This window comes from Erinaceus europaeus, chromosome 8 (assembly GCF_950295315.1).
Source record: "Erinaceus europaeus chromosome 8, mEriEur2.1, whole genome shotgun sequence".
In the NCBI taxonomy this organism is placed as follows: Eukaryota; Metazoa; Chordata; class Mammalia; order Eulipotyphla; family Erinaceidae; genus Erinaceus; species Erinaceus europaeus.
The window spans coordinates 95,190,398-95,208,324 of NC_080169.1; the positions used below are offsets into that span (position 1 = coordinate 95,190,398).

Genomic DNA, 17,927 nt, shown 5'->3' on the forward strand with positions numbered 1-17,927 from the left:
GAGAAACAAACAAACAAAAACATACCTGTCTATCTCTACTATGATTTGGGAATGAAAGAAAAACAACAGGTTTAATTGCAAGGTAACTGACATCAGTAAATGTTTAGACAATTCTTTTAAAAATTATTTTGGTTTTGCTTTTTACTGTTTTCTGTTAAAGATATTGACAACGTGAATTTTAGCGTTTAAATAGATGAGCAATGGAAATATAAGACAAACCTGAATAAGAGTGCAATGGATCATTTTCTCTATTGAATGGCAAGGCTTTTAAAAAACCTAATATATCAGAACCATGTAGCATTTCCAGAAAGAAAATAAAATCATTCTCTAGCCATATGAGTTTTTAGTGACAAGAAAAGGAAAATAATAGCTATCATTGCTAGATTTATACCACACCTATGAGATAGCTAATTCTAACTCCGTACTTGAAATGTTTTATCTGAAAATAAATCCTAGTACACACAGTAATTTTCCACATAGGATGTCATTAATTTTACATGGCAACCCAAATCCTCCAAATTCTATACTAATTGTTAACTGCAGCTAGATTGACAAGCATACTGCTAATATTGTCTCTTGAACCTGCTACTGCTAGAATGACTGTGAATAATGTGTTCGTAGCTTTGGTCACTTTTTCTCATCTGTAGTGACACAATAAACCCATTTTGTAGTGAGATGTTGTTGGTATGCATGAGACCCCTTCTGTTTCATTTGGTTTAAATCCCCCCTGCTTAACACTATTCTATTTACATAACCACTTCATTCTATTTACATAACCGCTGTTAATAAGCACCACCCTCCCTCCAGGGCATTGGTTCAATCCCCACTGTTTCATGATATGTTTTTGCTCCACCCCCTCTCCTTGTCACACCCTGATCCTCTCCTTGTCACACTCTGATTGTCACCAGTCACTTTTCTCTCCACCCTCTCTATGTCACATCCTGTTTCCACCCTACTTGGCAAGTATATATAAAGACAGCATTGTGAGTTTTATAGTACCTTGAGTTTAGCTTAGCTCATCTTAGATTGTGCTGCGTCCTGCATGAATAAAGAGATACTGCCTACAGCTCAACCATGAGTCCCTGGTCGTCTGTTACCCGCCCGTGAAGCCAGCCCGGTGAAAACAACATAACCCGCGCAAAACAACAAGATGTGACTTGTTTGTAAAAAAAAAAAAAATATATATATATATATATATATATATATATGAAAAAGTGCTTTGGATACAAAACTTTTTTTTTTTAATATCTAAAAAAGGTCAAAACAGTAACAAAGCCCAAGTAGGTATTTATCATCAAATTTAGCCAGTTCACATTGTTTAGGGCTCTAGTAATATACTAATATATTACAACAGGGAACTATAAGGCATAGGGTATGTTTAAGGAAAAGTTCCTGAGAAACTCAGAAATTAAAGGGGAGGAGGGAAAAGGACACTAAAGGAAACTGAAATCTGATACCTACTGATATTAAACACCTCTAACTCCCAACCATAAAAATCCCACAACAGGGAGTCGGGCAGTGGCACAGTGGGTTAAGCACAGGTGGCACAAAGCACGAGGAACTGCTTAAAGATCCAGATTTGAGCACCAGCTCCCCACCTGCAGGGGAGTTGCTTCACAGGGTGTGAAGCAGGTCTGCAGGTGTCTGTCTTTCTCTCCCCCTCTCTGTCTTCCCCTCCTCTCTCCATTTCTCTCTGTCCTATTCAACAACATTAAGAATCACAACAGTGTTAAACAAGGACAATGAAAATGGGAAAATAAATGAATAAATATTTTTAAAAATTCCACAACATAGATCTTTTACATAATTCCTTTTATCTGATACATCACATTTGCCTTTTTTCTTTAATGTTCCATATCATTTTACTGGGGAAATAATGTTTTTTTAATTTATTTATTGGGGAATTAATGTTTTATACTTGACAGTAAATACAATAGCTTGTACATGCACAATATTTCCCAGTTTTCCATATAACAATACAACCTCTGCTAGGTCCTCTGCCATCCTTCTTGGATCTGTATTCTCCCCATCCACCCACCCCAGAATATTTTACTTTGGTGCAATACACGGAAATAATGGTTTATAGTACAGTTGCTGACATACAGGTACAGTTTCTTATCTCATTGTGATGGGTGTCTAAACTACTGCCACCAACCCTGTCCTGTACTGGATATCTCCCCTTCACTGCCTTAGTTCAGAGCCCTTTGCTTTGCTGAAAAACTCTTTACCTAGCCCAAGCCTGACATTTTCCCCTTTTCCTGTCTCGCTTAAGTGAGAATATCCTGTATTCATCCACATAATACCCAACATGATTCCTTCAATATCCAGCCCAGATATGAAAACGGAGATATCATCATTTCTATAGCTGATGCATTTCATTCATCCATATCTATCTATCTATCTATCTATCTATCTATCTATCTATCTATCTATCCATCGATCTATCGATCTATCGATCTATCTAATCTATCTATCGATGATCTATCTTAACCACTTATATGTTCTTGGACAATATGAGTGACTTCTAGGTTTATGAACACAGGTGTACATAGATCTCTCTGGATGCCTTGTATTTTTCTTTGGGTAGATCACCAGTATGTGTAACTGCCAAATTATAGAGTAGATCTATTTCCAGTGTTCTGAGGAAACTCCAGACTTTTCCACACAATTCAAACAAATTTATATTCCTAGAAATAGTATAGAATCTCTATTTCTCTCCCCTATATTTCTACCTGTATTTGTTCCTGTACTTTATGATGTATGGCACTGTCACAGATTTAAAATGTCTTATTGCTGTTTTGCTTGCATTTCTCTTGACAGTGAGTTTGAGCACTTTTTCATGTCTGTTGGCAACAGATTATCTTTCTAGTAAAAATTTTATTTTTGCACTCAACTCCCACCCCCCTTTGCCTCCAGTGTATCACTGGGACTCAATGCCTGTACTACAAACCCACTGCACCTGAAGCTATTTTTTCCCATTTGTTGCCCTGGTTATTATTATTGTTATTGCTGTCATTGTTGGATAGGACAGAGAGGAATGGAGAGGAAGGAAAGACAGAGAGGGGAAGAGACAGACACCTGCAGACCTGCTTCACTGCTCATGAAACAACCCCCTGCAGGTGGGGAGCCAGAGGCTCATACCAGGATCCTTATGCCAGTTCTTGTACTTCATGCCATGTGCGCTTAACCTGCTGTGCCATTGACTGGTCCACCTCTATCCCCCCTTTTAAGTCAATATATATATATAGGTTTATATTAAGTTTTTTTTTTGACTATTGATTTGTTGAGTTTCATGACCTATTTATATAATTTTGGTTATTATCTCTTTTGTCTAGTATATGGCATGTAATGATCTTCTCCCATACAGCAGAGGACCTTTCTGTTTTGGATATGGCTCCTTTGGCTATGTAAAAGCTTTTCAGTTTCATGTTGTCCCATTAATTTATTTATACTTTTATTTCCCTTGTTCTTTTACTTGATCTTGATCCGTCACAGATATTTCTGAAGGAAACTACATGGAATGTTTGGCCAATGTTTTCTTTTATGTATTTGATAGCTTCTGGTCTAATGTCCCTGTCTCTGACCCACTTGAAGTTGACTTTTGCACATGGTGATATGTTGTGATCTAGTTTCATTCTTCTGCATGTTTCAATCCAATTTTCCTAGCACCATTTGTTGAAAAGACAGTATATTCTCCATTTGATATTCTGAGTCCCATCTCTTGTTAAATATTGGTTGTCTGTAAGTGTGTGTGTTTATTTCTGGGTGTTTATATCTATTCCACTGCTCTTGAGTATCTATTTTTGCTCTAGTATCAGGCAATTTCATTGTGATAGCACTGTAGCATAAACTTGAGAACAGTAATGCCTCCATTCTTATTCTTTTTTTTTCTCAAGATTACTTTGGTGGTTCTAGGTATTTTCAGTTGCAAAAACTTTAGTATTTGTTCTTTTTCCTTAATAAAACTTGGTGGAATGGTGATGGGGATTGCATTAAACATGTATAAAGCTCTAGGTTCAGATACCATTTTAGCAATTTAATACTTCCAACCCATGAGCATGTGATAGCTTTCTATTCCTTTTTTTTTTTTTTTGCCTCCAAGGTTATTGCTGGGGCTCAGTGCCTGCACCACAAATCCACCACTCCTGAAGGCCATTTTATTTTACCCCTTTTGTTGCCCTTGCTGTTCATCAGTGTTGTTGTTACTATTATTGTCGTCGTTGTTGTTGGATAGGACAGAGAGAAATTGAGAGGGGAGGGGAAGGCAGAGAGGGGGAAAGACAGACACCCTGAGACCTGCTTCACCACTTGTGAATCGACTCCCCTGCAGGTGGGGAGCCAGGGGCTCAAACCGGGATCCTAACGCTGGTCCTTGTGTTTTGCCCCAGGTGCGTTTAACCCGCTGCACTACCGCCCGGCCCCCAATATCTTTCTATTTTTTTTGTGTCTTTCCTATTTTTTTAAATGTTTATTTATTTATTCCCTTTTGTTGCCCTTGTTGTTTATTTGTTGTAGTTACTATTGATGTCATTGTTGTTGGATAGGACAGAGAGAAATCGAGAGGGGAAGAGAGAGAGGGGGAGTGAAAGACAGACATCTGCAGACCTGCTTCACAACCTGTGAAGCGACTTCCCTGCAGGTGGGGGGGGGGCGGGCTTGAACCGGGATCCTTAAACCAGTCCTTGTGCTTTTGGACACGTGCGCTTAACCCACTAAGCTACTGCCCTACTCCTTTTCTATTTTCTTAAGTAGTGTTGACTTTCAAGTTCTTTGGTAAATTTACTACCAGATAGCTGACTGTTTTGAAATATTTCTGAATTTCTTCATCTTTTGGCTATTTGCATAGACCAATATTTTAATTATGTAACCTGTCACCTTAATATATTGTTTGACAATGTCCATGAGTTTTCAGCTGGATTAATCATTGGATTTTCTATGTACACTACCAAATCATTTACTATTAGTGACAGCTTTTCTCCTTTTCAGATCTGGATTATTTTTATCCCCTTCTTTTGACTTGGCTATGGTTAGGACTTCTAAGTCTGTTAAATAGTAGGGGTGACATTGGACAGCCTTATCTTTTTGTTTTTTAACACTATTCTCACTGCCAAAAGACTGTGTACCATTGCCTGTCTAACCCCCCCCCCCCCCAATGAAGCTGAACATCCACCCTCACCTCCACCCAGGGTTTTTACTTTGGTGCCCTACTACAAATTTAGTCAGATCCTGCTTTGAGTTTCCCTTTCTGTTATTCTTTCTCAACTTCTGCTTATGAGTGGGATCATCAGGTATAAGATAAGGACAGCCTTATCTTATACTTGATGTAAGAGGGAAGGATTTCAGTCTCTAGCCCTTATACATGATACCAGTTGTAGGTCTGCTGTATTCAATTAGATTGAGGAATTTTCCACTGATTTCCATTTTCCTTAATGTTTGTATCAGGACAGGGTGTTGGGTCTTGTCAAAAGCTTTCTCTGGATCTACTGAAATAATTATGTGCTTTTTTAGTTTTCCATTTGTTGATGTAGTGGACTACACTTATACATATATGTATATTGTCCCAGCTTTGTTTCCTTGGGATAAATCTCACTTGGTCATGACATACAAACTTTTGACTGTATATATGTAATTATTTTGTTTTGTGATAGTTTTTGTGAAATCACAGATTCATCTGTAATAAAACACATGATTTCACATTTGTATCAGAATGCTACTTACCACTTATATTTATAATGCTATTTTAATTGGTTGTAATTCTAAACTATTCCTCTCACTTTTAATGTTTCAAGATGAATCACTTTTGTAAATTAGGAATATAAAACAATCCCAGAACTTTATATTTAACAAGCACAAATAGTCCCGACCTGGGGGAGGGCGGGCATGCAGACTGAGAGGCTGACGCAGGTCATTGCAATTGGCGCCACGTGGCTTAACTAGGTGTGCTACCACCTGACTCTGGGGCACTCCAATGAATAAAGATTTGTATTGCTTTGCTGCCAGGAGCTTAGTTCCTGGGTCATCTCTCCTTCTCTCGACGCTAACCTGACAGTAATGTGTGTGCTCAGCTGGGTACACCACCACCCAGACTGAAGGAAACTATTTTTAGTGCTCACTGAAATTAGCTTGAATTCTAGTGCTGGTACACTTTTATATTCACATGACAATAAATCTTTCAAATATTTATTCTAAAATAAGTTTCTTGTAACAGGGTTTACAAAATAATAGCATCTATAAAAAAGAGGATCTTTAAGAAAAGTAAAATTTTATATGTACTTTACTTTTACTTAAATATGTATATGCTTATAAGAAGCAGAAATTCAAAATCATGAGATGGTATAAAATGTTAATGACTTAATCTCAAGAATAAAGATAAATAGACACTTAAATGAAGGCATTTTGTTACCCTCAATTAACATTATGAGATCTACAGAATTCAAGTTACTCATTTTTACAAGTACTAATAATTCACACTGTGAAACTAATTTTATTTAAGTTGTTCTAGAAAATAAAATGCTCTATCAAGTAAATATTCCTTTAATAGTGACTACATAAAATAACAAAATATTTATTTTACTACTCATTTATTACTTAGTCAAAACTGAAAAAAAAAACCTGTGTAAATATAGACAAACTGCAAGTTCATATTTTAATAATTAACTTAAATGTCAGTTTAATAGTCTATATTTTTAATAGCTAATATTGGCAGGGAAGAATGAGAAAATAGACCTATCGTAAATCACTATTCCAACTTCACCTAAATAGTATATAACTCTTAAAACACATGAAGTATTGACTTCAACTACTTTCATTTTTTGGCAAGATTTCATGTTTAGGCTGTTGACAAAGTATCTGACAATCTCAGTAATATTTCTTATAACTTGCTGTAAATCTAAGAAAATAACAAATGATTATTTAAGCCCTATATTCTGCAATCTTGAGTAATTCACCCTATCTCCTCAATATGATTAAGTGTAAATTACCAGAGCTTTATTCTAAAGAAAAGCTAGTAGTTTAACTAAACAAAGTCTTCAATCAAAGAAATATGCATACAGAAATTAAGTAATCCATAAAAACAGCTCCATTCAAATTGTTTTACCTCTTATCTACAGCAAGAATACTGTTCTTAAATCAATCACCATTTCAGCAATATTCCCTCACATATGTTAAGCTATCACTGAAACATTCAAATTAAAAACCAGGCACGAAAATCACTGAATCAAGGCAATGTTATATGTACAATTTTATACCTACAACATTGTACTTATAATGATTTGTTTTACATGGAAATCTGCTATCCAGCACACAAATAAGATCATTCCTTATGTAATGCCAATGGGGTGTTATATAATTTCTCTCCATCAACATCATCATTATCATCATCATCACAAAAAAAGACTATTGAAATAGGAAGGTTAGGTAGATATTCTTACATATATATATATATATATATATATATATATATATATAGAATAGAATATATAAAATGGAATATATAGAATATATATATATAGAATAGAATATATAAAATGGAATATATAGAATGGAATTCTAGAGTAAATTAAGTTTTACCAAAAATAGAGAGCTTTACTTCATAATTCTCTATGACTCCAGACCAACTCTAGAGCAAACACAGGTCATAGACTGCACACCTGCATTACGGATTTACACTAATAATAGAAATGATTTCTTCTTGACAGTTTGAATTTAAAATAAGGGAAAGATAGTTAAGAATTTTAGAATGAATATAAAACTATACTGACTTCAGAGGGTTGGGCAGTGGTGCATCTGGTAGAACACACATCACCATGTTTCATGGGCCTTGGCTTAAGGCCCCATCCACACGTGCAAGGAGTGGGGGGCGGGGGGTGGGTGCAACGGTGAGGCTTCAGGACCAGTGAAGCAGTGCTGCAGGTGTCTTGTCTTTCTCTCTACTAATCTACCTTCCTCTTCCCTCCCAATTTCTCTTTGTCTCTATAGGGAAAAAAAAAAACTATACTGATTTCAGTAATAAAAGGAACTACTACTAATAATAATTTGAATAAAATGAAACAGAAACAGATTTCTAAACAAAAATTCTAGTTAATGTGGGTGAGAGACAGTATAATAATTATGCAAAACTATTTTCATGCCTGAGATGTTATGGCTAAAAAAAATCTAGCTAAATATACATAAGTGAATAAACTTTTCATCTATCCAGATTTGAGTTTCATACATGTAATTTTCCTTTCTATAACTAGCTATGCAAATCTATTTGTATTTTTGAGATAATATTGCTTGTATGGACACAGCTATGGATTTGTTCTTGTACAAAAATATCAAGCACAGCACTGAATCTTCCTTCAGAGCAATGGGGCTCTGAATATAGACTAGTAAACTGACATTTAAGTTGATCATTAAAATATGAATTTGGACGTTATCTAGGCTCTGAAGTTCAGTCAGTATTGAAGTTGGGTTACATGCATGACAAAACAGAGGCACTATGCCAGCCCCTACCTGCTTATTTTCATCTGATAAAAACTTGTACTGCATATAAAAGTTCTACACTTCAATTCCTCCCATTTTGTTAATGAAATCACAATTGACCTATTTTACATTATAGATGCATTAATATTATACTTAGCTATAATTCTTACAACTGTTCTGTAATATTTGTACCAAATTTACTACCTTTGTTACAGTATTGTTAAATATTCTCTATGTCTGTGCACTTAACTTTTAGTCAGTTTTACAGGTTATATAATAGCATAGTATCCTTTACTCTTGTGAACATACAAATTTATTTAATAAGTATAAATGGCGACAAAAAAGTGTAGTGATGTTGTGTTGCAATTCTATATAGAATGGAGTTTCTAAGACAAGGGTTCTAAAGGACCTGTGTTCTTAAAACCAGCAATGCAATTCCAGCTCACTACAATCTCAATCTATTTTGATACTTACCAGTTCCTTTACTTAGATATGGAGGCTTAAAAAACTTCACAACACCATAAACGTTGACAATCATACCACTCTTAAGTTGATTTAATGGTGTATATACATAATGTGTCGCTGGAATCTAAAGGAAGAGGAGACAGAGGATACACAGAAGATATTAAGTATTTACAGAATCATGTTACTACTAAATATATTTAACTTTAAATTTTAAATCCATACAATGTTATTTTATTATTTCATAACAAAAAAATACTTAGAAATCTCACCAAACTTTGCATAAAATAGTTATATGATCAAAGAATAATGGTCAGCATCTGTGACTAATATGCACTAATTTAATCAGCTTACTAGAACTAATAAAATGTCCAATCACATCCCTAAATGTAGAGATGAACAGAAAAGGTCAGCAGCATAGCTCAAAGTCCTTGACCACTCTGATCATCGAATTAATACTCCAGTTAACTCAATCAGTAGATAACTTAAGTATAATTTGTCTTTCTGCATAAATTATCCCATGTATGTATACACAGAGCTAAATTACTTCTTATTTATTTATTTTTTAACCAGAGCACTAGTTAACTCTGGTGTATGATGGTACTGGGGGTTGAACCTGGGACCTCAGAGTCTCAGGCATGAAAATCTTTTTATATTACCCGGGGAGTCCTGAGATTCCCAAACAGATATGATAGGCCTAGACCTCGAATAAATCCCTCTCTCCATTGTTACCAGTCATCTCTATCAGGAACAAAATAGACCCCTTTGTGGACCCCCAACCTTGCCCTCAACTTGGATCAACAAAGGTAGAGAATGTTCCATCCTCCCTTCGGAGGATGGACAACATACTCTACGCTACACTTGAGGAAGATGGGTCCTGAAATTGAGGCAGCTTGCAACATTCCTACTTATGACCACAGAATGTGAGCTCAGATCTACAGGGATGCAGAGGTCACAATAGCTGAATATGGGCCCCAGATCAGATCAAATCGATGGGCTTTACAGTCAACAATATTTGTACACCTTTCCCATATTTGGTAGCTACTTTCTTCCCTGATCCAGCTTTCTGGTCCTTCTGCCAGCCATGACATCATCTCCCCAGACAATAACTTGGATCCACCTGCATATCAAATTTCAGGCTCAGGGGAAAAAAAATCTAGAATAGCCACAGGCCCTTTGGAATATAACTAAAATAGGCCTACTAGCTATCTACAAAACAAAGACCCCCCACCCCAACTCTTCCTCTGTACTGTACCAGCATTTAGGTTCATGATTAGTCAATGATTTGTTTGGCTTTATTTTTTGTTTTAACTCTCTTTTCAGCCACCAGGTTCCAGAAGCTACCATGATGCCAACCAGACTTCCCTGGACAGACAACCCTACCAATGTGTCCTGGAGCTCCAATTCCCCAGAACCCCGCCCCACTAGGGAAAGAGACACAGGCTGGGAGCATGGATCGACCTGTCAACGTCCATATTCAGCGGGGAAGCAATTACAGAAGCCAGACTTTCCACCTTCTGCATCCCATAATGACCTTGGGTCCATACTCACAGAGGATTAAAGAACAGGAAAGCTATCAAGGAGGGGATGGGATATGGAGTTCTGGTGGTAGGAATTGTGTGGAGTTGTACCTCTCCTATCCTATGGTTTTGTCAGTATTTCCTTTTTAAAAATAAAATATTTTTAAAAAGAAAATATTTTGATAGAACCATTATGCTGTCTCCCAGCCATTAGGTTTCCTTTTCTTCCTTTCCTTTTCTCTAATATTTTATTTTAATGAGAGAGAGATACAGAGTCAAAAACACATACAAAGAAAACAGAAGATCACTCTGCTCTGGTTTATCATGGTGTAAGGACTGAATTTGGGATTTCAGAACCATAGGCAGGAAAGCCTTTTGTATAACCATTATGCTATCTACCCCATTCCACTGTTATTTTCAAGTAGAGCATATACTTGGATTTTCTGAAATAAATATTTCTGCCTAGTTCCTATGTTCTTTTATATATTTTCACCTTATTTAAGAGTTCACAATGTATCAAATATTTGCAGATATGTAACAATTTTGTCAAATATGAATACCTAAGACTAATTCATATTTTGAAACAAAGATGAATTCTTGTGTTGATTATACTTTTTTCCTATTTTAAAAATGCAATTATACTGCAATACCCATCAAAGTTCCACCTAGCTTCTTTAAGAGAATAGAACAAACACTACAATCATTTATCTGGAACCTGAAAACACCTAGAATTGCCAAAACCATCTTGAGGAAAAGAAACAGAAATGGAGGCATCACACTCCCAGACCTTAAACTATATTATAAAGCCATCATCATCAAAACAGCATGGTACTGGAACAAAAATAGGCACAGAGAGCAGTGGAACAGAATTGAAAGCCCAGAAACAAATCCCCACACCTATGGACATCTAATCTTTGATAAGGGGGCCCAAAGGATTAAATGGAAAAAGGAGGCTCTCTTCAATAAATGGTGCTGGGAAAACTGGGTTGTAACATGCAAAAGAATGAAATTGAACCACTTTATCTCACCAGAAACAAAAATCAACTCCAAATGGATCAGACCTAGATGTCAACCAGAAAAATCAAATACTTAGAGGAAAACATTGGTAAAACACTTTCCCACCTACACCTCAAGGACATCTTTGATGAATCAAACCCAATTGCAAGGAAGACTAAAGCAGAAACAAACCAATGGGACTACATCAAATTGAAAAGCTTCTGCACATCCAAAGAAACTATTAAACAAACAAAGAGATGCCTCACAGAATGGGAGAAGATCTTCACATGCCATACATCAGACAAGATAATATATAATATTAATCACCATAATATATAAAGAGCCCAGCAAACTTAGCACCAAAAAAGCAAATGACCCATCCAAAAATGGGCAGAGGATATGAACAAAACATTCACCTCAGAAGAGATCCAAAAGGCTAACAAACATATGAAAAACTGCTCTAGGTCACTGTCAGAGAAATACAAATTAAGACAACAGTAAGATACCACCCCACTCCTGTAAGAATGCATACATCAAAAAGGACAGAAGCAACAAATGCTGGAGAGGTTGTGGGGACAGAGGAACCCTTTTACATTGCTGGTGGGAATGTAAATTGGTTCAGCCTCTGTGGAGAGAAGTCTGGAAAACTCTCAGAAGGCTAGGCATGGACCTTCCATAAGATCCAGTAATTCCTCTCCTGGGGTTATACCCCAAGGACTCCATAACTAACCCAACCAAAAAGAGGTGTGTACTCCTATGTTCATAGCAGCACAATTCATAATAGCTAAAACCTGGAAGCAACCCAGGTGCCCAACAACAGATGAGTGGCTGAGAAAGCTGTGGTATATATACACAATGGAATACTATGCAGCTATCAAGAACAATGAACCCACCTTCTCTGACCCATCTTGGACAGAGCTAGAAGGAATTTGTTAAGTGAGCTAAGTCAGAAAGATAAAGATGAGTATGGGATGATCCCACTCATCAACAGAAGTTGACTAAGAAGATCTGAAAGGGAAACTAAAAGCAGGACCTGACCAAATTGTAAGTAGGGCACCAAAGTAAAAACCCTGTAGTGAGGAGTAGACATGCAGCTTCCTGGGCCAGTGGGGGGTGGGAGTGGGTATGAGGGATGGGTCACAGTCTTTTGGTGGTGGGAATGGTGTTTATGTACACTCCTAGCAAAATGTATACATATAAATCACTAGTTAATCAATATGAGAGGGGCAAAATCAATTGTATGTCTCAAAGTTTTTCAAAACACAAACTGAATCTTTTTAATATATAGGCTGTGTATTTGATATGCGGACTCTCTCAAAAGCCTAGACCAAGTAGATCAGAAGCATCCAATAGCACAGCTATATACAAGATACTGGATACTGTACAGCAAAGCATAACAAAAGGACTTTTCAAAGTTAACCCAATTACCAAATAATGTGGTGATAACATTAACTATTGATTGTCTTTTTGAACCCTAAGACAGCAGGAACCTCACATCTCTACTAGAGAGCCCCTATGTCTCCCAGTCCTGGAACTCTTGGATAGGGCCCACTTTCCCGCATGCCTCTCCCTATCCATATCAAATAATATTGCATTCGCCAATCACAACCTAAACAATGCAACGATTGCCACCTCAACATGCTTCACTTCAGACTGTGTCCAGAGACTTCACGTGTGGAATGACAACCCTTCAGCTCCATTATTCGGATAAGACCTTTCCTTTCATAGTATACTCTAATTTCATCTCAGGTGGTTCACTTTCTAACAAAGTCCCAAAACCTAGATATACACCAGTTTCTGTGAGAGAGAGCTTATGTTCACACGTATCCATAAACTATTGCAAAATATATACCTGAAAGTAGAAGTACACTAGAGTTTTCGGTGAGTACCTCTCTAACACTTCCTCTCTACTATTCCAAGCTTTGGGTCCATGATTGCTCAACAATTTGTTTGGCTTCGTATGTTAACTCTCTTTTTAGTCACCAGGTTCCAGATGCCATCAGGATGCTGGCCAGGCTTTCCTGGATTGAAGACCCCACCAATGTGTCCTGGAGCTCAGCTTCCCCAGAGATACACCCTACTAGGTAAAGAGAGAGGCAGACTGGGAGTATGGACCAACCAGTCAATGCCCATGTTCAGCGGGGAAGCAATTACAGAAGCCAGATCTTCTACCTTCTGCAACCCACAATGACCCTGGGTCCATGCTCCCGGAGGGATGTAAAATGGGAAAGCTATCAGGGGAGGGGGTGGGATATGGAGATTGGGTGGTGGGAATTGTGTGGAGTTGTACCCCTTCTGCTCTATGGTTTTGTTAATTAATCCTTTCTTATATAAAAAAATAAAAATAAAATAATAAAATAAATAAATAAATAAATTTAAAAAATGCAATTATACTATTATAGTAGTACTTGACATTTAAAATCTGTACCTCATCAGTCTTGTCAAGTGGACAAGCAGTAAGCTCAGGTTCAAAATCTGAAACACCCTTGGGGTCAGGCAGTGGCATATATGGCCATACTAATCCTCTCTGTATCTCTGTATCTTTCCAATTTTAGTATATGTGTTGCCGAAGCGAGCACAGCAGCGGCATATATAGCAGAATAGAACGTATCTGCTTCAAAGCCCCAGTCCCCATCTACATGGATAGGGAGAGAAGTTTCACAAGCAAGGAAGCAGTACTGCAGTTCTCTCCCTCTCTCAATTTCTCAATTAAAAAGAAAGAAAAATGGCCACCAGGAATAGTGGATTCATCATGTAGGCACCAAGCCCCAGTGATAAGCATAGTGGCAATTAAAAAAAAAAAATATATATATATATATGTATATGTATATATATATACATATACACACACACACACACACACACACACACACACACACACACACACACACACACACACATATATATACACACACATACACACACACCCCTTTATCGGTATGTTACTTTTTCCTCAAATGTCACAACAGGCACTCCTGTAAAAAAAAAAAAGAGCCCTCTCACTGTTATAACAAAGTGCTATGAAATGTTTAAAAAAAAACAAAACAGTAAAAACAGAAACATGATAAGCTTTCAAGTCTAACATCTGTAAAATCACAATTCATCAGATCATCAGATGCAATCCATTTAAAAACAACTGATGAATTTTTCTGGGGACCAGGTCATGGTGCACTTGGGAGAGCTGACATTACAATGTCTAAGGACCAAGTTTCAAGCCCATGGTTCCCATCTGCAGGAAGCACCCTTTGTGAAATGTGAAGCAGTATTGCAGATATCTCTTTCTTTCTCTACATCTCTATCACCGGCTTCCTTCCTGATTTCTCTCCATTTCTGATTAATAAATAAATAAAATATTTAAAAAATAATTTGTTCTGAGTTGGTTCAAAGGTAGTAAAAATCCCAGTTCTTCACTATTTTTTTTCTATTTTAATTCTCTTGTACATGTGGATTATACAAAATATTAGCAGGTACTTTAAGCAACCAGATATAACTAGTGAAACATACAATTCAAATATTATGTCAGATGTCAAAAAAGTGGTATTATACTCTTCCACTTACTGGTACTATTTCAGATCAAATGATAAAGTGAATTGAACATGTGCCTGTCTGTATATGCATATATGTATGTGCGTACACAGGCTGATTTAAACAGAATATTAACTTACCAAGGACATTGATTCTGCAGAAAAATCTCTTACAGATTTAATAAATACCTGAAAAAAGAAAAAGGGATTGTCTGTATACAGATGATAGACCATGATTATGTATCTCTAATTGTAGCAAATCTACCCATGCTAGTACATAATATTCAAGGTTCACTGGATTGGCATAAAGTTATGTCTTACAAAGTTAAGAGTGAAATGTGAACAAACATTTAAGCATCAGCCTAATTCATTAATACCCATAGTCTAACACTAGAGTTTCAAAAATTTCACAAATGACATAAGAAATTTTTCTTTTCTTTCTGGTGTTGTCTAAATGAAGTCAAGAAAGGAATTTCAATTTATTGAACCTTACTCAATTAAAATAAGTCAATCAGACTAAATAATTTACTTACAGATTTATAGAAATACCACTTCTATTCCATCACACTAGCTCAGTAAAATTACAATCTGATTGGAGATTAACTGGCACTTACATAAACAGTTGACTGCAAGTCCTCAAATGCTTTCAAAACTAAGTTATGTTTTTCACCTTGGCTTGTTGAGGAAGATGGTGATGAAACAATAAATCCAGCTATTGCAACGGTGTCCTAAATCAGAAAATTTTATTAATCCTTTTTCAATCGTTACCATAACATTTCTTTTTTAATTTTTTTAAATTGTTTATTATTGGATAGAGACAGAAAGAAACTGAGACGGGAGGGGGGAGATAGAAAGAGACAGAAAGACACTTGCAGCCCTACATCATCACTCATGAAGTTTTCCCCTTGCAGGTGGGGACCAGGGGTTTGAACTCAGGTCCTTGATCACTGCAATGTGTACATATAACCTGGTGCTCCACCCACTGCCTGGCCTCTTCAAATCATTTCTAATACTAGCATACAATATAATTTTATTACTAAAACAAAAAATCACTTAAGATGAAAAACTGCTTGGCCTAAATTTGTCTAATGCTTTTTAAAAATAAGATTGACTGAGAGTACTAACTCCTTGGTTAGTGTATTCAGTGTCAGGGAGATGGTCAGTGGGAGTACACCTGGCTCCTTCACTTAAAAGTTCGAGGTTGCCAGTTTAATCCCTGGCATTTTTATATGCAAGAGTTAGTAGTGCTCTGTTCTTTCTCATGAAAATAAATAGATAATTTTCACAGCAACCAAAAGGATATTTAACAATGCAGTCTTAAATAAGCACAATGTTACAACTCTACAAACAGGGTAACACAAACTAAGAAACAAACAAAATAAATGTAGTGGAACTCAAAAATAATAAGGATAATGTTTATTTCAACTTATGTGAACAAATATGCCTGAATAAAATGAGCAATGAGGTGATCCAACATTAATAAGGGTAAATGAAACTAAATATGAGTTGAGAACTCATTGAGAAAGACATGTTACTAATGCACAGACTATAAGTAGTTGCAAAGCTAAATATGTGCATCTAAATCCAGGGTATCAGATATAAATGAGAAACTCTAGTAACTAATAAGAACAGAGGTACTTTCTTTCAATTTAACTGTGTAGTAACAGTCATTCTCTGTTTACTCCTGCCTTTTATTCTGTGACTAAATGGCCCTTGTCTTATTTACCAAAGTCTGAAACATGCTACTCAATGAATTGTGTATTGCTATATTATGTTACTTATTCCTCTAATTTTAACATGGTTTTAAATTTCTGAAAAAGTATGCTGCAGTTGTTCAAACATCAACATCAATCACAAAATTCAGCGCTAAAATCTATTCTGAGATGCCAGAGTAGATAGATGCTCACCTCAATCTGATCAAACAGTATCAGGAAACAAGTTTAAAAATACACTAATTATATGTCTTCATCAATATTCTACACATGGATGTTATAAAAGTGAAAACACATTTGGTATCACTGAAATCTTTGAAACAACTTATACAAATGTCAGAAAATTAGTCATTTTCTTTCTGTGTTTGTAGTATCTTGTCAGGATTTCATCCTGAACTCCCTGGGCAGATAACCTCACCAATGTGTCCCAGAACCTCACATCTCCAGAGTCCAAACCCACTAGGGAAAAACAGAAACAGGCTAGGGGTATGGATCAACAATCATGTCCAGCAAAAAAGTAATTATAGAAGCCAGAATTCATACCTTCCACATGCCATAAAGAATTTTGGTTCATACTCCCAGAGTGGGGCAAATGTTAGGGGAAGATAAACAGAGGATTCTGAACTCCAATTCCATCAGGACCCAGAGAGAGAAGAGGAATAATAGGTGTGCCTTAGAATGGAAGAGAAGATAGGACCATAGAAAAAAAAAAAAAAGAGCAAATATATAGGAATATAGATAGTTATAGAAATAATAGTCGACACATATCTGTGATCTTGGGAGAACTAATACAGTTTCCAATGGAGGGAATAGGGACACAGATCTCTGGTGGTGTAAAAGGTGTGGAATTATGTCCCTGTAATCTTATATGGCACCATTTCCAATATACTTAAATAATGAATTCCTCATCATTCATAAATGTCACAATGAACATTAAGCATTTTAGCTTAGTTGAAATAGTCAAGCCTTCAAGAGCAAGAAGAATAAGTGCCTCATCAAAATTAGTTACATAGGTTTATCCTAACTAAATGGTCTCACACAGTATGTGTATACAAGTATATGCGAAAACATGATTTTAACTGTTTATTTCCTAGCAGCCTTTCTTGTAACTGTCAGAGAATTCCATACAGAGAATAGCTATATAACTTCATTATCTGACAATTAAATCAGAACTGTATCTTAATTTAAAAAGTTAAAAAAGGGAGGGGGCGTGGTGGTGGTGCACCTGGTTAGGTACACATATTACCAAG

General features: G+C 36.3%; 1 protein-coding gene across 3 annotated transcripts in view; it reads right to left on the minus strand.

Moving 5' to 3' along the window:
* POT1 (protection of telomeres 1) overlaps nt 1–17,927 on the minus strand; it is an 82,459-nt gene that overhangs the window by 50,271 nt on the left and 14,261 nt on the right. For all 3 annotated transcript variants that reach the window (XM_007538040.3, XM_060196517.1, XM_060196518.1), the window contains 3 exons: nt 15,580–15,693; nt 15,107–15,154; nt 8,938–9,052 (listed from right to left, as the gene is read on the minus strand). In XM_007538040.3, coding sequence (XP_007538102.2) covers nt 8,938–9,052; nt 15,107–15,154; nt 15,580–15,693 — 277 coding nt within the window. The remainder of the gene's footprint in view (nt 1–8,937; nt 9,053–15,106; nt 15,155–15,579; nt 15,694–17,927) is intronic.